The 27,563-nt window shown below is 53.2% G+C and overlaps 1 protein-coding gene across 5 annotated transcripts in view; it reads left to right on the top strand.

Moving 5' to 3' along the window:
* The window catches only part of PBX1 (PBX homeobox 1), a 246,690-nt gene that overhangs the window by 57,645 nt on the left and 161,482 nt on the right, over positions 1–27,563 (top strand). Inside the window, exon 1 of one of the 5 annotated variants that reach the window (XM_033092292.1) lies at positions 10,270–11,305. The exons of the other annotated variants lie outside the window; for them this stretch is intronic. Within the exon in view, the coding sequence (XP_032948183.1) occupies positions 11,161–11,305 (145 nt within the window). The 5' untranslated portion in view covers positions 10,270–11,160. Of the gene's footprint in view, positions 1–10,269; positions 11,306–27,563 lie in introns of those variants that run through there. 5 annotated transcript variants of the gene reach the window in all.

Here is a 27,563-nt window from a genome sequence, read left to right on the forward strand (position 1 = left end):
GTATGACTGTCGGGCCAGCTTCCCATGCAGCCACCTCAGCACTTCTGTGAAACGTGAGTGCAGCCATAGTGGCGAGATTGGCAAAAGTAGACAGGTGGTGAGGCTCTACCCCCAAATTCCTCTGTTCTTTTTCCGACAGCAAGGTTGGCTTGCCAACTCCTTGATAAAAGGTAGGAGTTCCCATAATCTTTTATCTCAACCACATTTGGGATGCTTGCATATATGACTACGTATATTTATATATTTTATAAGGGCAATATTTTGACTGTTCCTTTTTTGAAAGACAGTGTGAATGAGTTTGCCAAAAATCACAGATGATATGAGAAATGCCGTCAATAAAAGCCAGTTTTTCAGGAAGGTGAATGAAACAATGTAAAGTGTCCCCTAGTATTTTGCGAAGTCATTAAGAAACCTAGTGCTGTGATCAGTGGGGCACGGATGTGGAATACTACGTGGCCAGCGTTCGTGATTTTTATTAGGGAAAGTGATTCAGATCTGAGAGTCTTTTGGCATGGGCATACAAAGAAAGATTTGTAATCCCTTCTTGGATGACATGAGAAAGAATCCTGAACGCATTTTTCCTTTCTGAGCGTCTCTTCGTCCGAGTGCGGTACTTTCCGTGCCTGGGGCGTGTGGCGTTGTTGGGCGAAGGTCTGTGCCACGTCCTCACTGGGCTTTCTAACCTGCACACATGGCGCTGTGTGTGCTCACCCTGTTTTCATGTGTAGGCCGTCACCAACTTGCCGTCAATCCTCCACCAGCCAGGAACATGGTAGTATTCCGTTTCATGTTATGTTTCTGGTTTCCAATCGCTGGGGAGATGAGAAAGCTAAGTCACGCTCCGACCACGCGGATGAAACACGGTCATCTATGGAAAGTACCCGACGACTCTGACAGTTGTTCCCGCTTGATGGATGAGGAAATCGAGCCCGAGAGAGTCAAGGGATTGCCCGATCTCCTACGACAAGGAAGTGACAACATTCAGGACTCCCCGATTCCAGAGCTCATGCTCTTTTCTCTAACCAGAGGGCCCCAGCGGGTACTTGGCAGCGCCTCCCTCCCGCCGTCTGTGGAGCCTGGCTTTCCTAATGCGCTCATACCTTTCTCCAGGACTCAGTCAGATAAGAACGGGGGGCATTTGGCATCATCACACAGAAGCCTGCGGGTTGGCAAGACTCCCTCATTATAAAGGTGCCTTTGTCATCCCGCCGGGTTTCCAGGCAGTATGACGTCACCAGTGTAGCACTACGTAACCGGCGTAATATGACGTCACCGGTGTGGTATGACGTTACCAGTGTAGTATAACGTCACCGATGTATGACGACGTCACCGGTGTGGTATGGCGTCACCAGTGCAGTACGATGTCACCGGTGTAGTATGACGTCACCGGTGTAGTACGACGTCACCGGCGTAGTACGACGGCAGAGTGGATTTTGAAATAGCACATGGACTGTGTGGAAGGGAGACCCCAGGGCCCGGCAGAAATTGCGGGGAGAGGGATGAGAGAGGAGGAGGAACATGTCGATCCTACTCACACACGCAGTTGCTCATCCTTTTTCTTGCAGGTTAAGGTACGTAACTGTTGTTTCACGGGTTGTTGTTGTTTTAAGACCCGTTTTAAAACCCTCCATCTGGCTTAGGTGCTAGATAAAGGTTCTGGTAAAAATAAAACAAATAGTTTCATAAACCCAGTAGCAGAGACAGTGTTTTTCTTCGGATGTTCAAAGTGCCTTTTGAACAAACGTCCACGTTTGCAAATGTAAACAACACAGAGAAGCCAGAAAAGGTAGCGCTCAGATTCAAGTAATAACATCAGGGGGGCCAGAGGAGGGGGACAAAGATTTAAGTAAGAGGGGGACTAAGTAGAAGCTGTCACTCTGCCTTGACCCTTTTACTGAGAGAAGGTGCAAAACGTAAATAATCCCCACGGACAGCGACAAGGCCGCTCATTAATTCATTATGTATTTTTCTTATTGGAGGGGCTGCATAGCCCTGGCCATATTTCCACGTGTCACAGAAAAGTCAGTCTCTGCCATGGCCATTTACAATCCACAATAGATAATACATAAACCAGACGTACCTTTTTTTGCAGATACTTACATCAGATACACTAAACAAACGAGGAAAGCAATTAATATGCATGTGAAATCTCGACGATAAATCAGCTTTTGTAGCAAATGAAGGGAAATACTACAAATCAAGGGACGAGGAACACGTTTGCTCCACATTTGACTGTTTTCATATTGAGAGACGTTATTTTAGAAGCTGGTGCAGCTGCCGCAGAGTCGGGAGCCGGGGAGCAGTGTGGCGACTTGCTTGTCCCTCGAGGCCAGCCTGGACGACAGACACTCAGAAACACGGTCACCTTCGTGGGCCGTCAGCTGGAGAAGCAGAGGAGAGCGGCGGCAGAAGCCACCCATCACAGGCGTGTTCCTTCCACTCAGCCCGTCCTCCTGGGTTTAATGAGTTCCCTACACGCCCCTCTCTGGGACCATGTCGGGATTGTTCCTGTCATCACCTTGATTCCTTGGGGCCGACCTAACACCCCTGCCCCCTGAAGCCAGAGGGCGTGGCCACGAGGCATTAGGCTGGACTGGAGTTGGCCTTACAAAGAAGGGAGCTGTATTCCGTGTCCCCACTGCCGTTGGCCCTTTGTCTTCATTTGCGTTTATTTGGCCCTGTGGTGCCCCCAGGTCTCCTGAGGAATTGAAGTCTCTGCTGCTCTGATCTCACAGTGGGGTGGGCAGGAGTCAGGCCCCAGTGCACGGGGAGCCATGAGACCCGCCGCCTGTCCTCAGGTTCACCGCTCTGCCCTTGTCCCGATCTGTGACCTGCAGTGTGTAGGTGTCGTAACCCATGGGCAGTTTCAGGGACAGCAGATGTCCTTTTGGAATGGAGCAGGCAGAGAGCCTGCGGCCTCCACGTGGCCCAAACCCTGCTGTGGGGTTTCCTCCCCCCCAGCACACTCCTAACTAGGCCTTTCTGCTGCTTCAGAGACGAGGACAGGGGCCACTCGCGATGTCCACGGTCTGGGACGTGTGTCCTGAGCTCCTCGGGGCTCACAGGCTGATGGTGGCAGGAAGGTGAACATGGAGGCACACAGGCATGTGACTGGGAGACCCTGGGGAGATGTGACGCTTGGACCCCAACCTGCGCAGGTGGGGCTGAGACCTGGAAGGGACCTCACTGACCCCGACCGGTTGTACTGGGAAGAAAAGCCGGAGTGGATATCAAGTGGTTTGGTTAGTGGCAGAGCTGGGACTGGGAACCGTCTCCTGACCTCAAGCTGTCTATCCTGCGCTCTCAAGGTCGAGGGTCCTCGAACCGTGTGACTGACTTTTTGTTTGGTTTTTCAGGGCCATCTTCTCTCTCCTTACACGTCACTTTCAATGACTCGCGTTTTCATGGCCAGGTCCGTTTCCTCTGATGAGGGTCTCGGCGTGGGTCTTCTTGGATGGGATGGGGGAGGGGCACGAATGGCGAACGTGGTCATGTCATAGCTAAGCGCCCAGGCTCTGGGCTCTGACCGGCCTGGTGTGAATCCCACTCGGCTGTTTACGTGCCAGCTCACGTGGGCCATCTTTTACCCAGTTTGCTTCAGTGTCCTAATAGATGCAGCAGGACGAGTGGCAGTGGCCCCTTCTTCTGAGGTGTGTTGCTCATAGTTGATAGACACAGTGAGTTGACACAGTGCGTGGCCCATGTCAAGCCTCCCTGTGTATTTGTTGTTCTTGGTAGTTATTTCCTCCGTCCTCCAGCAGTGGCCTCGAGCTACAACGTTACATAATTAACCTCCCACTTCCTGGAGGGAGGGGGCCCCCTGGAACATGACCTGGGCCATGGTCTCCAGCACCCCCAGTACCAGCTGTGTCTTCTCCACCTCACAGACCAGGTCTGGCCCTCTTCTGGCTCCCAGGTAGCTTCTCAGCTGCTCGCTGAGTATCCGCCTCCTGGCTGTCTTAGAGCCTGTAATGTTGGGTAGCTGGGACATTGGGCCGGACGCTCGTTCGGGGACGTGGTGGCCAAGTGGCCCTGGGCAGGACCCAGCCGTGTTCCCCACCTGTGGGACTGCCGTGGACTCAGGACGATTGTGCCACCTCCTGGTCCAGGTGAGAGCTGTGGAGAACAAGTGACCGTTTCCCCCTTCCTGCCTCCCGCCTTAAGCAAAATATTATTTCATGACAGCTTTGAAAAGAGGGCTTTCTCAACTAGACTTACTGTTGCCACTGTCTGGACCAGGCTGCCATGGCAGCACTTACTATCCGTTAGTTCTTCCCCTCCCCCGCAGTGCTCACTGGGTTCCGTTTCTGGATTACGAATTGCCCAAATTTGTTGTAGTGTCTGGTGGACGACTAGGCGCCCAGATGGAAGTGGCAGCGCCCCACGAACACCCCTCCCCCCCACACTTTCTTTTCGTGCAACATGGGGGGCGGTCAGGATTCCCTTGGGCATGGTTTAGGGCCTTTGTTTCAGGGGCTGCATTTTGGGGGTGCTTTTCTTCTAGCCTGTGGGGACTTGGTAAGGCCCAGACCATTGGGGCTCGGGCCTGCTGCTCAGTGTCCCGGGAGGACGGTGTCCCCACAAGTCCTCCAACACACTTCCTTACAGGGTCTGCCCACGGGCCGCCCAGCCCCCTGCGAGCTTCACGGTGACTGGAGGCCATGCCTTCTGTTTTTCACTCCAGCTGTGGGCAGGGGTTAACTCTTAGGCTGCCAACCTGCAGATGCTTCCTAATTTCTCCTTATAGAGGCAAGAGATGCAGCTCCGGGGAGGTTGAAGTGTGTGGGGAGGGGGTCGGGTGAGGGTGGGGGTGGGGAGGAAAGAAGAACAACTGTAAAAAATGTTAATTTATTAATCACTGAATATATAGCAGTTCATCTGAAATGCTGTTGCTATGCCAACACCCTGGGAGTTTATTTTCTTAATCCGTGGAGGAGCTCTCAGCCCCAGCCCCCCTGCTGTGTCATTTGAATTTGCTGGGGCCACCAAGGTGTCTGTGTTAGAAAGTGGGGGTGGAGGGGGTGGGGGTGGGGGGAGCTGGGCTGAACCACCGGAGCAGCCCTATGCAAAGCAGTGAGAGGCCTTTCTCAGTGCGACTTAGTAAAAATGACACAAATTAATATACTCTACTTAAACCAGAGCAAGATTAATGGTTCTCTTTCAGTGCAGCTTAGCCCAACTGTCACTCGACAGGCGTTTGTCGGACAAAATCAACACTAATCAACATTTATTCGTCTCTTGCCCTTGGGTCCGAGGAGCGTGCGCGGGCTGCGCCATTCTCCCGTCTCGCCACGCTTTTCACCCTCCATCCAGACGCCCCATACATCACCCTTCCTCCCGGTGCCTCTCCGCGGACGGATCCACACTCGCAGCTATCAGGGCACATTAGAGGCATGATAGATTTTCTGTTTTAATTTACATCTATTATAGTACAACATAACAGATTTTGATTCAGTGGAGACCCCGTCTCCTATAGCTGGACTCCTTGGGAGGTTTCTGCATTAAGGTATTAAGGTTTGTTAGGATGTGGCTTCAATAGGCGCCCGCGCGCGCGCGCTCTCTCTCTCTCTCTCTCTCTCTCTCTCTCTCTCTCTCTCTCTCTCCCCCCTCCCTCCCTCCCTCTCCCCCCTCTCCCCAGGCCCCCCCCAGTCCTTCCCCTCCCCCCTCTTTCCTTCTCTCCCTTTCCCCCCTCCTCTCCCTCTCTCGCACACTCAGGGTAGATGTCTTGGTTCCCCTAATTCACAAGCACAGTTCTATCTCTTTGCACGTGGCCTCCTGGGCCAGGTTCTTCCCGTACTTTCTGATTGGACTTTGATCAGCCAACAGTGGGCCCTCCCCTCTGGGTCCCTGGACTGGGGAGATGGTCCTTGACAAATCTGGTGGCCTAGTCAGTGGCCACCCCGTCCCCCAGGCATCAGTCCTAGCTTTCTACATCCTTTTTCCCCCCTCTTTGATTTCAGTTACAGTTAGATTTTATTTTGACTGAAACAGGTCTACAGAGCCAGGGAGGAAAAAGGACACAAGCGTTGTCTGGGCTCACTCAGGAGAAGGAGATAGAAAAGAGGACCGAAGGAATGAGTCTGAACAAGACCACTCTCCTTTCTACGCGACCACGTTGAAGGCTCTTAACTCCGTCTGGCCTGCCAGGGGGACAGGTCCGGCTGGTTGCTGGCACGTGGGCTGTGTGTTTGTCGTTCCCTTGTAGACTGCCCAGCCACCTCACTTATGAAATGAGCTTTTTCCTTTTCTCCGCCTTCCTTTCACCAGACGCTGTTCCGTGTCTCTTTTTATTTGGTGACGTAGTATTTCCCTTTGCTTTCTTGGTGGCACTGGGGTGCTGGCTCATTAAGCTTTGGCTATGGAGTGGCCTGTTAGCTGCAGACCGGCCAGGAGCCTCCCATCTGCCCAGACCCTTCCACCTGCATTGCTGGCCCGTGGACACCACGTCTTTGTCACATGCCCTGGGAGGCTGTCCTCAGATTGGCTGCCACGCTGGGTCCCTGGCCACTTAGAAGGCGAGAACTTTTCATTCTTTTCCGCAAAGCTGTCAATTCTAAATGGTAGTAAGTTTCCTTTTGTGGCCAGGGGCTGAGGTGGGGATGTGTGGTTGTGTGTGGCCGCCGAGACGCAGGATGGTGAGGAGGGCAGCACAGGACTTGTACTCCGCGTTCTTATTACGCAGCAGTAAAGTAAGTGCCGCTTAGTCTGGCTTTGCACTGACAGAACTGGAGCTGCGTTTAAGAAACAAAACTCCATCAGCAGGAGTGTTCAGCACCTTGATCTTGGGAGGCTGCCCTCGTTAATTTTAATGAGGGGAAAATTCTCCAGCTGGAGCTGAGAGGAACATGAAATACCAATGAGGGTATCACTTTGGATGAGCTCACTGAATTCGGAGTAGAATGGAAACAATGCTTGGAGAATTTTCTCCAATCCTGGGGAGAGATTTAGAAGGAAAACACATGCCCTTGATGGTGTGAAGAGCGTTTCCTGGGGTCAGGGGTGCGGGGCAGAGCAGAACTGGTTACGGCCCCTCCAAAAGGGGCTGTTAGAACAGTTATCACATTCAAAAGTGGGGCCTGAGTAAAACTGGAAGAAAACATGGCTTCACTTTACTCGTAGGTGGGTCCAGCCTGAAAACGACGAAGCTGACCTCACAGAGGCCCCGCCAGCTGACTGGGAGTCAGGGCCTCTGGCAGGTGTCTGTGGGGACACCAGCTTCCCTCGGGATTTGGGGAACCTGCTTTCTTTTTTTTTTTTTTTGTTACCGGAAAGCAGTCCTGTTACACCGTGGACAGTTACTCGATTTGCACGATGAGGTGATGCCTTTGGCCTTGCCGATGGCAACAACTGACGTTAGGTGACTGTGGCAGGGCAGTTCTGCCCTCCATCAGGAGCAGCGTGGCAGGGACCGCAGGAGAAGCATCACCGCTGCAGGTGTCCGGCCTCCTCCTCCATCCTCGTCCGCTGCACAGCTGACCCTGAGAAGAAGGGCCCCGCCGGTGAGCTCTTCAGAGGCCAGCTGTGGACAGACAGCTCAGGCTGCTTCTCCAAAAGCTCAAGCTGCCAGTTCACGATCGTTCCCTCCCTCGCTGGCACGTCACTGCAGCCATCGGTACAAATTCTAGTGTCCTCAGAGGGAGACTCTCTGATTAAATGGGGCCATCTGGGTATCAGTGGAATGTTGCAAAGCACCCATGAATACTTAGAAGCCCCCCCTGAAGTCCCGCCCTCCTCGCTGAAAGCTGTACGACGACAGTTCAGGGCACCATGGGTGCTGCTGTGGCTGCGAGTGTGTGTGACGGGAAATACTGGTTGCCAAGCAGCAGGGAACGGACATAACTGTGCTGCCTAGCAACAGCGCGGGCTGCGTGGTCACTGCGTGGATTTCAGGGCCTCTTCCTGTTTGGTCTGCTGGCAAATACAGATGGCTTCCTCGGGTCACTGTCTGCCTGAGCCACAAGGAAACGTGGTGGCCCAGGGCACACGTTTTACAACGATCGCTCCCCTAACCGTGCAGGGCCGAGCCCGGGTGCGTGCACAGCGTTCCTCAGTTTCCCCTTTGAAGTCACTGCAGTGGGGGGGCTGGAGGCTGCTTGCTACCCTGGAAGAGGAAACCGGCAGCCTTCACGCTGCACGTGTGCACATTATATAAAACAGCTAATTTGCTGCTGAAGACACACGCAAGCACTCACGCACACCGTGTGAAAAAGACCAGAGGAGCAGAGCGTGGCCACCCATTGTTCCTGGGGTCTGAGAACAAAGCAGTCAGGACAGATCCAGGCGGACCATCCTGTTGTTGGTGGGCCCTTGCGCCCGGCTGTGACTGGCACCTCTCCCTGGTGACACTCCTCGTGAGGTCACCTGCTCACTGCAGATTCTACGATGCCTGCTTGGCAGCGGCCTCCTGGGTCAGAGTGCCGGCCTTTGCTCTTGCGTGTAGAGCCGGAGGACTCGAGCTGGATGCTCCAGGATGGTGCCGGGCGGCGAGAAGGAGGGAGTGAGTGCGCTCGGCTCTGTTGGGGGAGTAGGCAGTGCCAGCCCACTTCCTGTCTGCAGGTCTTGGATTGGAGCCAAAGTACACGCTGGTGTCAGAGGCCCTAGTTCAACCCTTGTTTCACTGTGTCCCACCTCCGGTGGGCGGTGTGTGTGCAAGCGCTTGTCCCACCGGAACTTCTGTGTGCTCATCTCTAAGAGATGGCAGTGCCAACCTCACACAGTGGGCTCAGAGCTCCCAAAGGCACACGTGTGTGGGCACATCTGGCATGCAGAGAGTGTGCCGGAATGGCTGCTCTGAACGTCTCCCGGTGGGCAGCGGGCAGGAAGTGAGGAAAAGCTTGGGGAGCAGCCTGGTGGTATGGGCGCCGGCGTCTTGGCTTCTGTCTGCAGCCGTGGCCTTCCCAACCAAGAGCCACTGTTTCCCTCCACTGGGCCTGGAGAGGACGCGGACGTCCGTGCTGGTGACACCTGACTTGCTTCGCAGGGAGCCTGCAAGGTACTAATGAGTGCTTGGTATCCTCAGACAGTCCTCACGGAGTCCCAGCCGATGGGACAGTCCTATGGAACAGAGAGCTTTTTTGTGACCTATTTTGGTCCCGAAATGGAGGAGAATCTCAGGGCCTGCTGGCGTCACTGAAGCCCTGGCAGAGCCAGCAGGGCTGGAGCAGGTTGGGCAGTCACAGTGGGGGCAGAAGGTACTAGGAGCTGAGAGCCTGACTCTGAGACTTCAGACTTGTCTGGTCAGCCAGTGTCCTCCGGGCAGATTGCAGCCGGCTTCTCGAAGCCCAGCCTTCTCTGTCCTGTCTGGATGTGCAGGTCTACAGTCTGCAGAGTGGCCAGGGGGTCCCAGTGGGGGGGCGGAGGGCTCTCGCCTTGCGTCTCTCATTGCAGACCTACTAAGTGCTCTCATTCTTCCGTTTCCCCAGCGAGGATGAGGATGTTAAACTATTTGTCATAGTAAGGTCAGTCCAGGTTAGGAATTATTAGCTTTGACGTCTCTAAAGGGCTCCACTCGGCAGCTGCTCCCCACCCAACACAGACCCTTGGAAACGATGTGACAACATTGGCATGAAGGGTAGTGTTCTTACTCTTGGTGGCCACTTGTGTCTTCAAGCAAACACAGACTCAGCCTTTGGGACAGACAACTGTTAATCGCTTAACTTATCTGTCGAAAGCCGACTCGGTCTGTGAGAACCTTCTAGAGAGATCTCTTAGTGCTCACTTAAAGCCACCCCCAGACACCGACACCCCCTGTCTGGGGCTCTCCGGGCAGTGAGGGACCATCCCTCAGAGCTCCCGCCGTGGCAGCCACCCAGGACCCAGAGCGGAATGCCTGAGGCAGGTGGTCCTGACTCCAACCACCTGTTCTTTTGGTCGCGTCCACGCCGAGTCGCCGCTAACTGTCACATTCCATGGCCTGGTGCCACAGCGGACTCGTGATACGCATCCTAGCCTTTTGCTTGGGGGTTGGGGGCAGGGAGGACAGAGAGAGAAGAGAGGAGACACATGGTGGCGTCCGTTCACCCATCTGTCCGTCGTTAGAGGGGTCCACGGCTCCCACGGAGCAGCCGGGAGACGAGCTCAGGCCAGGAGGACACCCACTGACCGAATCCGGGGTAGGGCAGCAGTGAGGCCTTGTGCTCCCAGAACAGGCCCTCAGCGGCCAGCCTGTTTGACTGGATGTGGAACATCCTGCCTGTGGTTCTCTCTGAGACTCTTGGCAGGAGCCCTGGTGGCCACCAGCCCCGGCGGTGTCCCAGCTGCTGGTCGGGTGGGTGCACCAGGAAAGAGGACGGCTTCCCACCTGTGTCCCCCCCACCGTGCTCTCCCTTCCTGTGGATTTCAAGAATTCTGAGGTCAGAGAACATCGTGAGGACGGAGATTTGATTGTCTGCTGTTTCACCCCTTCCAAGTGCTGTGACCTCGTGGATTTGCATCCTTTCCATGACAAATATCACACAGTGTGTTTGGTTTTGCACGGTCACCGTGACTCTTGGTATTCAGCTGACACCCTTCCTTTAAGGAAGTTGTAGCATGAGAAGTTTGAAGCCTTTGATCCTCACAAATACCCCTGGAAAACTGAGGTCCAGGAGATGAAGTACCTCGTTAGTTACGTAGAATGCGTACTGCTTTTTGATTGTCTTTCTCTCCCAGTTTTTCGTTGAATGTACAGGTTAGTAATTTTTCAGTGTTCTGCTTTCCTGTGATCAGCCCATCTCTAGTACTTTATTTCCCTTGGGCCCCTTTTCTAGAACTCTCACGTGCATTTCCACGTCTCTGCGAGCGTCTGTACGAGAAGTCAGCAGTGACCCCTGTCACAGCTGAGGGAACTGGCCTGTTCCACCTTGTAAAGATGAAGCCCCAGTGAGTGCCGTGTCCTGCCCCGGGGACGTGACTGTTAAGTGGGCAGAGACACAGAGCTGGCTCCCCCATTCTGCCTCGGTGTGGTCTCCGACTAGGACACTTGGCGTCTCGCTCCATTTTCATATGACGAACCGCCCACGTGTGTGTCAGTGTTCGGTTAGGAGCGGTGTGGAAACGCATTGAGGGCAGCTCCCGGGCCTTGTCGAGTGACGTCCCTCTGAGAGTCCGTGTTCAGTGCACAGCTCCTGAGTTGGCACTTGCGTGCCGGCCCTTTACTACCAGCAAGGACGTAGTGAGCCCATGGCTCTTGCGCAGAGAACAACGGACATTGTGAGATGTGAAGGGCAGCGTGACCAAACGGTCTGCCCTCAGAGACCTCCCAGTCTAACGGTGGAGACCGGACGTACACACCCCGCCCTGCCCTGCCGAGACTGGCGTCACTGTGGTAAGTCTAAGATAACAGACCACGCCGTCCTCTCCACCCAGCCCACCTGTTTCAGGGCAGCGGACAGAGAGGTGCGCTTCTGCGGTGATGGAGGTGATGTTTTAGTTTAAGATAAAGCATGGAAACAGCTGATGGATAGGTTATAAAGTAGGAGGTCCAGGACGGCGCTTCGTTCGGGGGCATCAGTATATTTCACTGGGAGCCTCCTGGGCATTAATTCTGCTATTAATTTTGTTATTAGAGACCTAGGCAAACAAAGGGAGGTGGCACGCTCGAGGCTGGTTTAACCTTGATGAAACAGTGACTTCACCAAGCATGATATTCCCCCATCTATCTTCATCCATCAGGGCGCTGCTGAAATATGCTAATGAGCCTGCAGGTAGGAGCACAGCAGTTAAATGGGGCGTTGCAGGCGCTCTCTGTACCCTGTGACAGGACGATGCCACTTAACTGCCCAGATTTAGTGTCAGAGGGGAGCAGGGCTGACGTGGCCCCAGGTGAAGACGGACTAAAGGTAGAGGTTCCACCTTGCAGAAACGAAGGGGTCTGCGCCCCACACCACGAAGGACGAGCTTGCTTTGTTTGGGGTTGGCCTCTTTATTCTCCGTGACTCACCTTTGAGCCGATCCACAGAAGGAGCAGGTGCGTGATGGGACATACTTCACATACAGGAGCATTTTTGTTCGTAAGTTCCAGAACGGGATCCCCCACTTTGTGCCAAATCAGCGTATCTGTCACCACATCGGCTTGCATCACCGTGTTGGTTTCCAGTAGTTAAATGAGCTAATACCTTTTTTTTAAAGTTGTATTTATTGGGTACAAATTCCATATATGACATACACACATTCTTGGGCATATTACCAAGTTATGTTACGTGCCTGAATCTAATTAAATTCTTACAAACATCCTACGAAGAGGTGGAACTGTAGCATATATTTTACAGATGAGGTTTAGAGGTTGCATTCACGTCCAAGATCATGTGACCAATAAGGGGCGTGGCTGGGGTTCGAACACAGGTCCATCCATGTCCGTGACCCCTGCATGAAAGTGCTGTGGTCGGGTTCTCCTGTGGGGGTGTCTGTGCACCCCCACCAACAGTGGCTCGCTTACATCTGCTTTGGGTTCCCTTTCGCGTTAGTATTTCCACCGCATTTCTCTTCCCTAAACAGAGCAATGCTTTCTGAGGCCAGGCGGGACCCCCTCGCTAGGGTGCACACACCTCTGAGCAGTTTGATCACCCACTTGTCTGTGGCTGACACCCCTAGCTTCTCTGTGGCGGCGTCTTTGGACTTGTGCGTCTCGTGGGTGGGAGAACCGAGCTGGTCCGCCGCGTTCTGGTGTTTATACATTAGATGAAAGCCATGAAGGGCTTTATTTGTCTTTACAAGTTAATCCTACAGTAAAATTTCAATTTATCGGTGGACCCACTTCTGTGGGTCCTCGTGGCTCGCTGGCTTCATCCGAGCCAGCCGGGATCAGACCACGCTGAAAAACACGTGCAGTTTCGTTATCACTGCACAGTATCTCACGCCGGTCCATTCTGGGAGCTGCGTGCGAAAACCTGCCGACGTGGGACCGTGAAACTAGCCAGCCCGTCTTCTTCCCCAAGAGTAGGTCCTCAATTGCCAGGGGATGTAGAGAATCAGTAACCCCTGCCCCACCTTGTTTAATGGATATGAAGGAAGGCAGAAGCCAAAAGGAGAAAAGAAAGGTGTATTTTTAGAAAAACACAATTAAGATGCTAAGCTACTGTGAGCTCCCTATGTGAGATTGCAAGCTCCACCTGGGCCTTGACGTCTGTTCTGCCATTGATCCAGCCCTCCCTGGACTTTGCAGACTCTGCACTGTCGTTAAAGAGTTAATAACAACGGCCTGTGACTTCCAGGATGTCGTGTGGGTCAGTGTATCTTGCCAAAAGGTAACCTCAGCCAGTGGCGTCAGTTGGGCGCCCGTCTGGCAAATCTGTCTTCCTCAGCTGCCGTTCTTCCTCTCTCTAGCCTTGGAGTTCATATACAGTAAATCTTTCTCTTAATAAAGCCGTTTTTCAAATCTGACTTTGGGCTAGGGACTGCTTTTTCTCCAAATGCAACAGCTGTTCAACAGGGTGTGTTGGGCACGGCGTGTATCTCTTTGTTTAGTTTGGGGTTTTTCATACGAGCAGAGACATCAAGGGGTGGGAGGACGCGATGGATTGCGTCCGCTGTGAGTCAGCCTCCGGCCCCAGAGGCCGAGGGCTACCCAGGCCATGTGCCCTGGAGGACGAAGCCTATTGTCCCCTGCTCACCAGCGCAGGGTCTCCCCCTCCTTTTGGAGACGCAGAATTGTGGAACTCAAGGTGTCAGCCAGCAGAGGCCAGCGCCCTTGGCCCCTGGCTGTCCCGGCTGCACCAGGAGAGGCATTTGCCCCCTCGCTCTCATCCTTCTGTCACTGTCTTCTGTCCCCAGCGCACTGGGGAGCATTAATTCCCCGCAGGGGAAAAAAGTTCACAAAAGAAATGAATTATGCATATGGAATTCATTTCCGTGATGAATAGGGAATCCGAACAAACCCCATAGCTGTTTGGTTTTAAGGCAGAGGGGTAGGGGGCAGTAGGACTGAGTGGTATGGGGGCCGTGACCAAAAGGAATTTGGAGCAAAAGGTGGGAGCAAGTCCTTGGAACACAGTTCATGGTCCTTATTGTTGCCGACACACACACACACACACACACACACACACGCACTCGCACTCACACGTCCAGTGAGGGTGCAGATTTGTCGGCAGAGGAGTTGGGGTGGTGGGAAGAGGAACCCCGGGGAGAAATGTCACCACCATAGTGACAGGACCCCGCTGAGAAAAGCTTCGCAGCTGAGCCGCAGGCCCCTGGCACGGGAGGTAGTTGTGTGTGCAGAGAATTCAGGAGCCTGCAGGCAGCTCCCGGTTGCAGGCTGTGTGACCCTGGGCACGTCCCTTAACCTTCTCGGCCTCAGTTGTCTCTGCTGTAAATGGGTAGCATGGCCTCTGCGTCGTGGAGGAGATGTTAGGATTGTGCTTTCTGTCCTTGCCTGGTGCCCGGGACAAGCCAGACTTTCTCTGGAGCAAAATGAAGGTAACTGGTGGTTCAGGAGCTCATGGCGAGCAAAGAAAGGAAAAGGCCTGTTGTGACGCTGACCTCATGTGTTTATGAAAATCATTTACAACAAGCAACCTGATGTTTCTGGTGAAGTTCCCCGCGGGACCCGTGGTTGGTGCCCCCCAGCGGGGTTGGTCAGCAGGAGGAAAGCTTGTCACTGACAGCCACCTTCGCGGAGGAACCAACCGCCAGGCAGGAAACGTGGCCCAACTGACATCCGTGGTCCTAATTCCCCATCACGCCTTGTTGCTGATGGAAGGAGGGCTTGGGGACCCTGGGTCTTCAGGGGAGATGACAGAGTCACACGCACACATGTTAGGAGAGTTCCCTGCTTGCTGAGAGCAGAGATTATGTGCTAGTCTTGGGGAACTTCAGTTCGGTGTCAGGAGCCTGCCGTGTTTATTTTTCTCACAGCCCAATTGTAACACATGCAGTTCTCACTTGTTTTGCAACAAATGCCTTCTTTCTCTGTTTTTTGGGGGATGAAGATGTGCAATGGCACAACACTGTATCCTGTGGGCTGTTCTTGTCCTGTGGTGTGATGTTTTTCCGTCCATGCCCCCCAGGCCCCGGGAAGGGTGCGGGGTGCCCAGGGCTTGGCCTTCTGGCCGTGGGGGCAGGGGCGGCCAGCCTGTGAGGCTCTGGGCTTCCACCCCTGCTGTTGTGTTTCTTGTGTTTCGAGTCAACTTTATGGGTAAGAGTCTGCTTCAGAGAAATGTTTGCAACCCAGTCATGCACAGAATAGACGCATAACTCCTCTAAGTTATTTATTTGTTTATTAAGATTTTCATGGCACCTTTCCTCTGAGAGCGCCGGGCAGTATATGGCACACTTCAAACTGATAGCACTTAGCACTGAAGATGGAACACAAGGCCAGGGTGGAAGAAATACTGGGAAGGTGGGAAAAGAAGGAAGGAGAAGGAGCCATAGGAACAGGGGGTGAAGACCTACCCATGAGGAGGGACCCAGGCCTGCCAGTGAGGGGTCGTGTTGTTGAGAAAGTCACCTGTCCTTCCTGACACAACACGCAGGTGACCCCCAAACCCCACCCAGGCGTGATCTTTCATGGAGGGGAGCAGCTCACCTTTCAGTGCTAATAACAACGTGTCACTGTGCTAATAAAAATGTCTTCTCACTGCTGCGCATAATATACCCTTCAGTAACACGTGGATTGGGTCCAGAGGGGTGTGCAGCCCTGGCTGCCCGTGAAAACTGCCTGGGGAACTTTTACAAAATACACCTGCACGGGCTCCGTCCTGGACCAGTGACGTCCGAGCCTCTGGGGGCTCCGTGGGGCACTGGAGTGGCCGGCACGCCTCCGGCTTTTATTGTACGTTGTTCCCGGGCTGTAAACGACCACCATGGGTCTGGGGAGAGTGAGTAGAGGAGGTGAGGTTGTGGGTGCCCAAGCAAAGGACGGGACGGGCTTCTGACGGGCGTGATCTTAAGTGCCTCTCCTGACACTCAGTGGGGCAGGGAATCTCCGAGCCGCCTGTGATGACGTTCTCCCACTCTGGGTTATTCTTGCAAGAAGTGTCCCTGATGTGGCTTGTGTGGCTCCTGTTTCACATCCTTCAAAGCTCAGAAGATTCACCATTGTCCCAGCAACTTCGCTGGACACCTCTCTGCGTCCTGACCCCGTGGAAAGCGTGTCTCCCCCACGCCAGGCTCTGTTCTGGGCGTGCTCCCCTTACGATATTTAAGTTGCATGTAGCAGAGAGGTTGCTTTGATGCTCCCCATTTTAGAGAGGGGGAAACTGAGGCTCGGAGGAGGCTACACCATTTGCTTGGGGTCCAAAAACTTATAGACAGAGGGTATTGAACCCCTTATCTCATGCTAAAGCCACCTCCCTTTCCACTATTCTCACTGGTTCTCAGGACAACATGGGACTTGTTCATTTGTCACCTGCCCTCTTCTCCCCACTCCTTGTTTGGGAGGCCTTTGGGGGAGAAATCAGCTTGCAAAGGGGGGTTACCTTTGAGACTGAGAAGGCAGTGCTGTGTAGTGAAGACGTGCGCCTGAGCTGGTCGTCCACCCTCACGGCAAACTTGAAATCAGAACGGGGCACAAAGAAATTAAATGGTGGGGCCACACAAATGTGAACGTGCTGGGGAACATGCTTTGGCGTGACTTCCTGGGCATTCATTCCATGGGCGCCGGCTCTCTTGCTATACCCAGGCGGGCCTGTGCTGTTGCATCTGCGTCGGCCTGGACCCAGCTCAGGTGGCCCATGCCCATGCTGGCGTGTGTGACGCCGGCCTCCACGTGCAGGGTGGTCCTCTCCCAGGCCGAGCTCTTCACCCCGCTCCCTGCCTTCCCGAATAAATGGACTGTGCGTGTCTCCGTCCCCTAGAAAATGTTTTCTAATCGTATTTTCTTGCTCAGAACAAAATTAGTCTCTGAAAGGGGAAACACTTCTAAGGCCCTTCTGTAACTGGGCCGCTTTCCTTCGGGGATTGTGGTCCTTAGATAGGGTTAATCCATCTATTTCCACAGTGTCTGGAGAGGAAGGTGTTCACTGTTTTCTGAGGGGGAAACTGATGCTTTGTCAGTGTTGAATGTACACAGGACTTTTGTTGGGCTTCTTTAGACTTCAAACCCAGAGCATGTCTGACAGAATTGTGATGCCCCCCTTTTGTGACACTCCAAATCTATCTTGTTGCAGTCTGTGAAACAAACAGGCAGTTTTCTGACCTCAGTGGTTCCTACCTAAGGCCTGGGTCACTGCCACGTGGCTTCCTGGATCACGACCCACTAGTTCAAACGTAAGCGGCTCCCACAGCCTTCGCAGCCCTGCAGTAGACCCTGGAGCAGACGGGCAAGTTAGCTGTTTCTTTTGGCCCCCCAACCCCTGCCAGGGGTGTCACATTTGTGCACTCAGAATAACCACGCCGGGTCTGTTCCAGGGTGGAGCTCTGTCGCCGATCCAGCCTCCACAGACATTCCTTCGAATGCCCGTTAATACAGACGTGGTGGCTGTTTCCCTTTGGGTCATGATCTTGTCAGCTCTGGGCTGTCTCACAGTCTTCTTCGAGAAGTCCACGGCCAAAGGAAACGATGAATTTTGCTTTAAAGGAGGAACCTGGGCTCACAGCGTCCCTTCTCTCTGAGAAAGGCTTCTGGGAGGGGACATGGGGGAAGATGTCAGCTCTGGCAGAGGGGGGTGGTCTGCGTGTGACACGGGGAAAATCTGGCACTACAGAGACGGCCCTGGGCTCCCCATGGTGGCCGTGGGGAAGCCACCTTTCTCCTAGGGAACCGTAGGGAAGGGAGACGTCGTCTTGGCCCCTGAGGAGATAGGATCACGTCTATCCCAAGAGAAGAAGGCCCTGACTTAGTTTGATGGCAGAAGTTTGTTTCTTTCCCATTGTGTACAGAAGAGAAGGCCGTGGTGGTCCCTGAGACCCTCCGGGGCAGCTGGGAGCTGGGGGCAGGGCCCTTGCCCCTCTGTGTGCACACTCAGGCTGTGCTGGCGGGGTGTCACTCCTGCGGCCCTGCTCCGGCTCCGGCACCGGCTCCGGCTCCGGCTCCGGCTCCGGCTCCGGCTGCCTGGGCGCCTTTGTCAAGCTGCTCCCCTCCCCCCACACCTTTGAGAAGAGAGGGAGCACTGGACCAGCTTTCTGCTCCTCCTCCGCCCACTGCTCCCTTTAGTCACAGGGAGATGGAGGCACGGTGGTGGCTGAAGGTGGGGGAGTGATGCTGCTGAGAGAAAATCAGCCGGGGGCTGAAGGCAGGAGGAGGAGGGGCACTGCGGCCGGCCCCGCCCAGCCCCCCAGCTGCCTGCCCCCTCTGTCCCCTCTGTGTCCCCAGGAGGCTGATGAATTTGGTTCGTGCCAACATTAAACTGATAAATAAAATCTGTATGTTAAAACAATGATAATTTAATTGTATCTGTTTCCCCATCCACACTTCCGTCTCTCCCTCACCTCGTCCGCACTCTCCAGCTTGGGGGTGGGGGTTGCTGTGGGGAGGGGGCCCTGCAAGCTGTCGGTTTGCATTGTGCGGACCCGGAAAGGTCTCTACCTGGCTCGTTTTGTCCCCTTTGCTTAGGCTGTCACCGCTGACAGTCCTCATGTTTATTTCATCGCGCGTGGTGGCTGTCTCGTTTCCCTACCCTCCGATGTCATTAACGCACAGAGAGCGGGCCCTGCAGTGTTGAGCCTAATGAATTCCGCTGTGGTTGCTGTGCTCCCCAGCTCGTTACCAAAGCTCGAGGTGTCAAATTAAACCCAGCCCGGAGAGGAAGAGGGGCCGCAGTCCCCTCCAACAGCTCTCCAAAGGCGGGGAAGAAAGAGAGGGCAGGGCACAGAGAGGAGCCACAAAGGCTGCCTGCCGGTGACAGTCCAGGGGACCCGAGCCAGGCCACCTCCCTGACCCTCCACCACATAGAGCCCCCCGCCCCCCTACCCCCATGGGCTTCTGGTTTTGCTCTCAGTGCCAGCCGATTTATCCTCATGGTTTATGCAGATGGGGCACCTTGCAAAGGACACAGAGCTGGAGAGCAAGTGAGGACAGACAGCACTTATGGGAGATGTGTGTGTGCATGTGTGTGCACACATGTGCACGTATGTGTACATACACATGTACGTGCGTGCACACGTATACACGTATGCGTGCATGCACGTGCATGCATGTATGTGTATGTGTGCATGTACACGTGTACGTGTGTGCACATGCATGCATGTGTGTGTATACATGTGTATGTGTGTGCATATGCATGCATGCATGTGTATATACATGTGTGTGCATGTGTGCACATGCATGCGTGTATGTGTATATATACATGTGTGCCTGCGTACCTTTGTGTGTGTGTGTGTGCGCGCGTGTGTGTGTATGTGTGTGTAAGAAAAAGTGGAGGCCAAGTGTGAGCTCTGGTTTGTGGCTCTGGTCAGCTGCGGACATCAGTGTGTCCAAACGATGGGAAGAAAAAAATCGTCACACACGTGAAAATGACCCCGGGGGGCTGTAGAGTTCCTCTCCCCACCCTACCCCAATTTGGGGAATAAGGATTTCCTTTATCTCCTTTGTATAGCATACTATACCATTCACAAAGCATTTTTATATGATATTGGCATTTTATCTTTGGCGCATTTTGTTCCAAATGACCCTTAATACAGTTTTCCCATTTTCCAGATGGGAAAATGTGGAGTACAGATGTTAACTCGCCCAGGTGACAGGGCTAGAAGGTGCCAGCAGACAGGGCTTACGTTTCAGGGCCTCTATTCCCCAAATTCACTGTTCCCTATACCACTAAACTTCCTAGATTGACCTAAAGGTGGAAAGAGGCTGGTGATGAATAAGCTTGAGAATTTAAAAAATAGAAGTAAATTTGCACCCAGTAGCCTGGATAGATCTTAAATATACCCTTTGATGTGCTTTAACAAGTGAACGTCCCCATGTAACCAACACTCCAATTAACATACAGAACTCTTGTGTCACCCGAGAAAGTTTCTTGTTGCCCTTTCTGTTGCAGGGAACCATCCTCTCACCTTCCCCCAGACTACCATCATTCTAATTTTTGTCATCACAGATTAATTTTTGCCTGTTCTCACACTTCATGTGAATGGAATCGTGCACTATGTATACTTCGGTGCCTAGTTTTTGCTCATCATCGTGTTTTTTGGAGATTTTTACATGCTGTTGGTGCATTAATCATTTGTTCCTTTTTATTGCCAAGTGGGTTGGATGACCCACTGGATGACTGTACCACAATGTATTTATCCCGTCTCGTTTGTAATTTATGGCCCCACTTATCAAAGCTTGGCCCGCAGATTGGAACTTTAAACAGCTTGGGACTTACTTTCCTCTTTACTTAGGATTCTTTGTCCTTTGCTGTTATGACAGTAAGTGTGACAATAGGACATTTTCCTTCTTGGGCGTTTTGTCACTCTATGTTGGTTATTTGATTTTGAAACTCTGGTCCCACTTCTCTCAAGATTAAGTGGAGCTTTAGCTTTGAGACATTTCCACCATTTCCTTTTCAAACAGTAGAGTCAACTGAAGCATACCACAAACTGGAAGAAGAAATCTCTGGCAGATATTCTTGAAACACAAAGAATGAGGGCAGTCTAGCTATACTAAGGCGCCATTTTTTAGATGGGGACAATATGGAAAACTTTGCCAGGTTGTTTGGCAACTTAGAATAGCAAGAAAATTCAGGTTCCCTGACAAAACGTAGCCTGGTGCAGGTACTTTGAAACAAGCAGCAGTTTTGTGTGTGTGTGTGTGTGTGTGTGTGTGTGTGTGTGTGTGTAGGTAGTTGCCGTTTATGTTGACAGAAGAGGCCCAGTGTTTGGCACCCTGCCTAGTTAGACGTGGCATCATCGTAAGACATCAGTTCTCAGATCCGTTGCTGTGAACTTGTTAGGTGACAGTCATCCCCTGCTTGATCTCCGGGTTGTCTTTTTCCTGAAACCCACAGCTTCAGGCCTGCTGAGCACACTAGCATAGTGTCAGGATCGCGCAGCGTTTGAAAAGATGGGGACCTGGAAAGCAAGACATACCGGAGTTGAGATCCTTTCCTTCTTTACACGTGCCCTGGTGATACTCGTACGTTCTCAAGAGTCCAAGTGGTGAGAGAATGGTCTACGAGCAGACGTTCGGGCAGCACATCAGTGGTTCTACCCACTTCTCCATTACCACACATAACAGTAATGAAAAGACGTCGTCATCAGTCAGTGGAAGAGCCAAGGCAGTTCATGGAAGCTTGAGTGTCCATTTATTCATTTGGCAACATTTGTGGAGCTTGGGGATAAGAAACAAATCAGGTCAGCACCTCCCTTAGGGTGCTCCCGGCTGGGAAGTGGTCTGTGACTTGTATTATCACAGGGAGGACCGCGGGGTGTGATGGGAAGCGGGGGAGGCCCTGGTGTGTCCGGCGTGGGTCAGGACAGCCACCCTGGGGAAGATGACCGAGGGGAAGAACTGACTTTATGGAAATTTGCCCAAAGAAGTTATTCATTCGTAGAGCATGTCTGCTCCCCCAACTCTCACGTCTTTCTTGAGCACCCGTCTTGTTCAGGACACTGTGCCTTGGAGCATGGTCCGGCTTCTAACGTAGGAAAGCCCAATACTGAAAAGGTAGGGATCGCTGACGTGCCATACATGGGCACTGGAACCACCCTGAAGGTCCCAAAGGACGCGCTGCGCCAGGGGTTTTGCCAGGTAGCGGGAATACTCCTGGTGACAGTCTGTGAGTTTTCTTCTTGCCACCGACCTGGTTTCGTGTTGGCTGGTCTGGAGCTCCCGTCTCACTCCTTGACTGGGGTCATCTGTTTTGTTTTGTTTGTGTGTTTGCACCGGGCATTAGATTTAGGTAACACTGTGTACGGTTGTGTGATGTGGTCACACTAAACCTATGAGAAGGGGCTTTTCCATGGCGCCGACAGGTTGGCTTTGCAATGAAACCAGCACAATTTTATGAGAGTCGAGTTCGGACTAAAGACTTGATAAAGACTGTGTGTGACAGGTGAGGCCGCGCTGCCTTGGGGTCCGTGGAACAGGTGAGGTAGCCGCCCGCCACCGCAGCAGACACCACTCTGCCTGTTGCGACCATACACAGGGAGATAACTAGCCTTCCCCTGCAGGGACGGGGTGCAGTCAGCACGGCGCACTCCTCCACGTTTTCAAAATGTGTTTTCAGAGAGTCAAAGTAAGACGCTCTCATTATCTGATTAGTTGACCAGAAAGTGGGCTGAATCGACGGAATAGCTCTTAGGTTCTATCGATACAGCTCTTCAGTGGTAAGCTACGTCACTTACCTTCCTCCGAAATGACGGAACCTCTGGCCAGGCGACTGAGGCAGCTCTAGGAACCGAGGGACGCAGCAGCAAGAGCAGTTACGTCCCGGTGAAATCTCCCTTGTACTTGGACCAGGTACTAGAACCAGGGTCTTTGTCAAATAAATAACAGAGGCAAATGTTGTGTGTGTCCCTAGGAAACTTGTCCCAGCTGTATTTGCCTGTAGTCTCTGTATTCTTCTAATGAATTGAATCCATAGTTTGCAGCATCAGAAACTTTGAAAGAATAATGGAATTCATCTCTTCTGAGTTACTTCGGCTCAATAAGCTGGTGATGCTGAGCATTTAAGTTCTCTGGAAGGAAATTAGGAAAAATACTTCTTCCTAGCATTTCAGGACTAAGGCGGCTCCCAAGTCTATGCGGGACCCCACCTACCTCTTCTCTTAATCTCAGATACGTTAGGAGGAGAGAACTGTCTGGAAGTTAGCTGGAGCATGGAACACCCTTCGATGCCACTGGAGGGTTTGCAGTGTCGGCTTAAGGTTGTGTGACGGACGCTGAGGAAATGAAGCAAAAGCCCTTGTCAGTGTGACACAGAAAGTGTAAAGGACACGTAAAATGCTAAAATGTACAAGAAATTCTGGTACTATGGCTTCTTGTATACGTGGCTGTCAGTCCTGCTGCTGGTACCTAATTATGTAAATGGTGTAGCATTTACCATTACATCATCTATTAGGTGGTGTGGGTAACATGTTTATTATACTATTATACTCGACCAAGCGTAGATGGTAAGATTTTTTTAGCCACTGGCCACCCAAGTGCGAGTGTGTGGGTGGGTGATTACATGTATGACACTAAGCCTGTGTTCAAAATGAAAAAAACAGGATTAAAACTCCTGTGTGGGGCATTTGATGAAAGCGATGGTGTGAAGACACCATAGTGTCGTGTGAGTGAGTGAGTAGTCAGCTGTGTGATAAACAGAACAAACCCAGGGCGTGTATTGGGGTGCTTTTCCGCAGGGTGGCCGATAACAAGAACGCGTAGAGATGAGAACATGTCGCTGACTCTGAGACAAGCTTCTGAAACATGTGACAATCAAGGGACACGAGTGGAACTGTGTGTTCAGTGAGTGGCTCTACATGCTTGGGTTAAACGTTGTAGGCTGCAGGGAGTGTGGCACGCGTTGGTATCTACTCCGAAGGTGGGGACGTCTGCTGTCTGTCATGTAATGGGGAGACGTCCCTCTCGACAGTAGACGATAATAAAATGGGAACCCAAACCTCACATTATCGTGACGTATTAAAACTGGACTAATGGAAGCCAGAAAATAAAAACAACAGGAAATGCTTATGTAATGTGTTAAGTAGTATTTCCTTTAATCGTAGAAATAAAACAGTAATTTTACACTGTGGCCTATTTCCTGATACCTGTTTTACAAGGGCCGCAACAAGACACACAAGCCGTGCAGGACGCCCACTACTCCGTGGGTCCTGGACCGTGGGCGCAGGATGTGGAGGGTCCGTCGGCCGCATGTTCCGGTTCCACGTCGGGCTCTTTCTTGTTTGGTCTGCTCGAGTGGAAACGGCGCAAGACGGGGCACTGTTTGACTTGAGTCGGGTGGTCCAGGAGAGAAACGCCTCTTGCAGAGTCAGATCTGCTGTCGTCTTGCCTTTCATTTGCTCGCCCTGATCTGTGAGCTTTATCGACCGCGGTGTTTCGGCCCCCGCAGCCTGTGAGCTGTGTGGGATGAGAGGGATGGACAGTCCCAGAGTTAATCTTCCGGTGCCTCTGTCCTCCCTGACCCGCCACCCTGTCATTCCGGTGGTGCTGGGGAGGGGCTCCTGCTCAGGCACCTCTGGAGAGGCGGCTTCCAGAAGTGCGTTGTCATGGCTGCTGGCCTTTGTGCCCTGCGGGCAGGCGGATTCTAGGGGAGAAGGGAAAAGAGTGATGGTGGCAGGGGGTGGTGACTGGGGAGATGTACACTTTAACGGTTGGTCCCTTTCTGAACCACATGGCATTCAGAAGTTGTGGTTGTTTCTCAAAAAATAAATGAAAGACAAAAGGAAGAACCCAAAGAAGGAGCATTGGGGGGAGGGTGAAACGAAACAAAATCAGAAAACAAATCAACCCCACCACCCACAGTGATCCCGCAGCTGTGACTTTTAGCTCACTTGTAACAGGGACCCTGCACCCACACGCCAGGCGAGCGAATGCCGACATTTCTAAGTTCTCCGCAGCCCGGGGTGTAGACGGGCCAGCTGGAGACAGCGTCTGACCTGCTGTGGTCATCGGGCTTCTGGGAGTTTCCTTCTTGCTTTCTGCTTTTCTAAGAAGGACCAAAAGAGGTACAGATGACCGCTCGAGACGGAGCGCGAGAGGTCCGTTCATACAGATAATCACTGTGACAGGTCGTAGGCCTCACGACGGTGGGATGACAGCGTTTGTCCTGAATTGTGGCTTGATGTCCCCGAGTGCATTTGACAGTAGACGTGTACACAGCCTGGTGTCATGGAAATCACACTGGTTTTTCAGAGTCCAACCCGAGTTTGTCATGCCAGCTCTGCTACATACCAGGTTGGGTGTTACGACCGTGGACAGGCTACGTAACCTCTCCAACCTCCAATTATTGGTCAGTCAAATGGGGATTTTAATAGTGACTTTATAATAATAATAAGAGCCAGTATTTACCGAGCACCTACGCAGCAGGTACTGTTACAGTCTCTTTACATGTGCCACCTGTTTTAATGGCCCCTGCAGCCCTCCAAGGAGGAGGCCATTGCTCATTTTCAGAGAGGAAACGTTCCTGCCCCAAATGGCTAGAAACAAGGTTTGTTGTTTCCGGCTCTAGCAGTCACGTTCCCAGGGTGTGACTTCTTGAGCTTGATCCCCGTCTCAGCTGCACAGGGTGAAGGTTCCATTGAAAGACCGTCTGGGGAGGGGCACATGGAGGAGAGCCCCGCTCCTCTCTTTGTAAGCCTGGGACATGGGACACGCGTGTCCGCCACCTCCTCCCTGGGAATGCCGCCCCCTCCCTTTACGTCCATGCCTGACTTCTCTGAGAACAGCAGCTGTCATGTGTACGCGTACGCCCCGTGTCCACAAAACCCCTTGTACAGCCGTGAGCATGTTCTCCATATTCCAGAACTACTTGCGGCACCTCTTGAGTGAGTCAAGGGGAGCCGGGGTTTGTACTGAAGAGGCAGGAGACGCATCTGGGAAGAACGTCCCCTTGTCACTGGAAGGGCTGCTGCCGGGCCTGCCTCCATCTCCCACCGTCCCTGGCAGGGGGACAGGAGGAGCACTGAGCACTTGCCAATTGGACATACAGGCCCAGCCTTCGACTTTGAGGGACGTGAGCAGAGAGCCAGGATGACAGAGGTGGCGGTGGCAGGGATGCGTCCCCACAGCCAGCAGTGCAGTGCCTGCCCCCTGACTGGCTTCCTGGGGCAGCGTCTGGCTGTGCTGGGTTTCTGAGCCGGGTTCCCAGCTGCGGTTGGTTCTGAGGCCCCGCGCTCTGTCTTTAAGTCCCTGTGCTTTGTGTGCGGGAGCCAGAGTCCATGCCCGTTGTTTGCAGCCCAGACCTGGCCTGGTAGACAAGGTGGGGGGACAACAAATGCTGTCCCAGAAACTGCTCCCCATGTAAACGAGGAGGGGGCACGTGGGTCATTTTTTCTGCGGTTCTGTGATGGGACAGACAAGGTGTTTTGAGTGAGCGAAACAGTTCTGGTAGAAAGTAAGGTAGAAGCCACCTGGAGCTAGCTTGCACCTGGCTACAGTGCATACGAGAATGTTGTCTGAGCTGGAAATACTGGTTTGGGCTTTGAACAGGGGCCTCTGGGGACCTGGCCTGCGTGGGACATGCTGGGGCCTGGAGCTTGTGAGCTCACATGGGGTTGGAAAGCAACTGCCAGAGACTGGGCCTCACCTGCTGCTGACGTGGCAGCATGAGAACGCAGGGCACCTGTGTGGAGAGCTGGGCAAAGGACCCAGGGCACTTCCAGGATCTGCCGCGAAGGGCCTGTGCCTTCGTGTCCACTTGTCACCCTGTCACCAGAGTCAGTATCAGCAGCAGCGAAGGGAGAGGAGGTGGCGCTGTGCAGGCCACACGCAGGGGCTGCCGTGCTCACGGTGCTCGGCCCTTTGCGCACGTCGTCTGGGACCCCAGCTCCCCCAGCGACGTGGCAGGCGCAGAGCTTCGCACACCGAGCCCAGGATGTGTTCCTTAGTGTAGTGTTTCCTTTGGGTTCTGACAATAACAGACTGTGGTCTGTGCCTGTAAATAAACAAGGCATCAGCTGTTGGCAGGACGAGTCCTTTTTCTAGGATTTATTTCCTCCTCCCCACACAGTCCATGCACCGCCCCGGTGTCCGGCCTCACCCATGATGCTCCCCGGTGTCCAGCCTCACCCACAAGGCACCCCGGTGTCCGGCCTCACCCACGATGCTCAGCACCTTGATTCCTGGCTCTGTCTAGTGCTGAGGGACGGCAGCCAGGTAATGGCCACATGAAAACCGCCAGCACCTGTGCAGAGGCACACATGGCCTGTTCGCCCGACTTACGTCAACACAAACGAAAGTTCTTGTGCCTGCCCGTCTTCCCCGCTCTCCCTCAGTGGACTGCGTTCTTCGGACGTTGATCCCGTGCTGCCATGCATTGTCTCACCCTTCACTTGTTCAGCACCCACAGGGTGAGAAGGAGAGGCCGGCGGGCCAGTGCCTGAGCACCGGGCACGAAGCCAGCAGAGGTCCGCTCTCCAGGTGTCTGGAGCACCTTCGTCTGGCACGAGGGTTGTGTGGCCAGCGTTCATTCAGAGAGTCTGCTCGTCACAGCGACAGCCCTGAGCTGCCGGCGGCGTGTGGTCCAGGGACTCTGGCAAGTTCACTGTCTGCAGGTGTCTCCTGTAGGTCTTTACCTTCTCTTTTTGGCTTTAACGTGTACATAAGCATTACCACCTTATTGGGAGTTACACAGAGTGTTCGCAGCTCTTTGTTTATTTCACATTTTCGAGCAGGGGTGGATAAGTCGGTTATAGAGCAAAAAGGGGAAAAAAATTGAAGACCTCAATTGAGTATCAGGATGTTTTCTCCTTAAGTGCTGTCCAAGTCCTATCAAGTCAGTTCCTGCCAGACTTGAAGAAAGAGCCTTTTTTATACCTCCGCAGCCTGTTTTTGGAACTGTCAACCTGAGCAGATGTCAGGGCCTCCAGGGGACGTGGTGTGGGCGGCGTTCACGGACTCTCACCACCCTCGGTCCCAGGAAGCCTGGCCGTCTGGACACCCCAGCGCTGAGGTTTCCCCAGTCGGCCGTGCTGGTCTGCCATGACGCCCGACGGCTCTGGGTCAGAGGAGACTCAGCTCACCCAGACCAGCCTGGGGCCCTCCGGACCCATTGTGGGGTCCGGCCTGT

This window comes from Rhinolophus ferrumequinum, chromosome 22 (assembly GCF_004115265.2).
Source record: "Rhinolophus ferrumequinum isolate MPI-CBG mRhiFer1 chromosome 22, mRhiFer1_v1.p, whole genome shotgun sequence".
Classification (NCBI taxonomy): Eukaryota; Metazoa; Chordata; class Mammalia; order Chiroptera; family Rhinolophidae; genus Rhinolophus; species Rhinolophus ferrumequinum.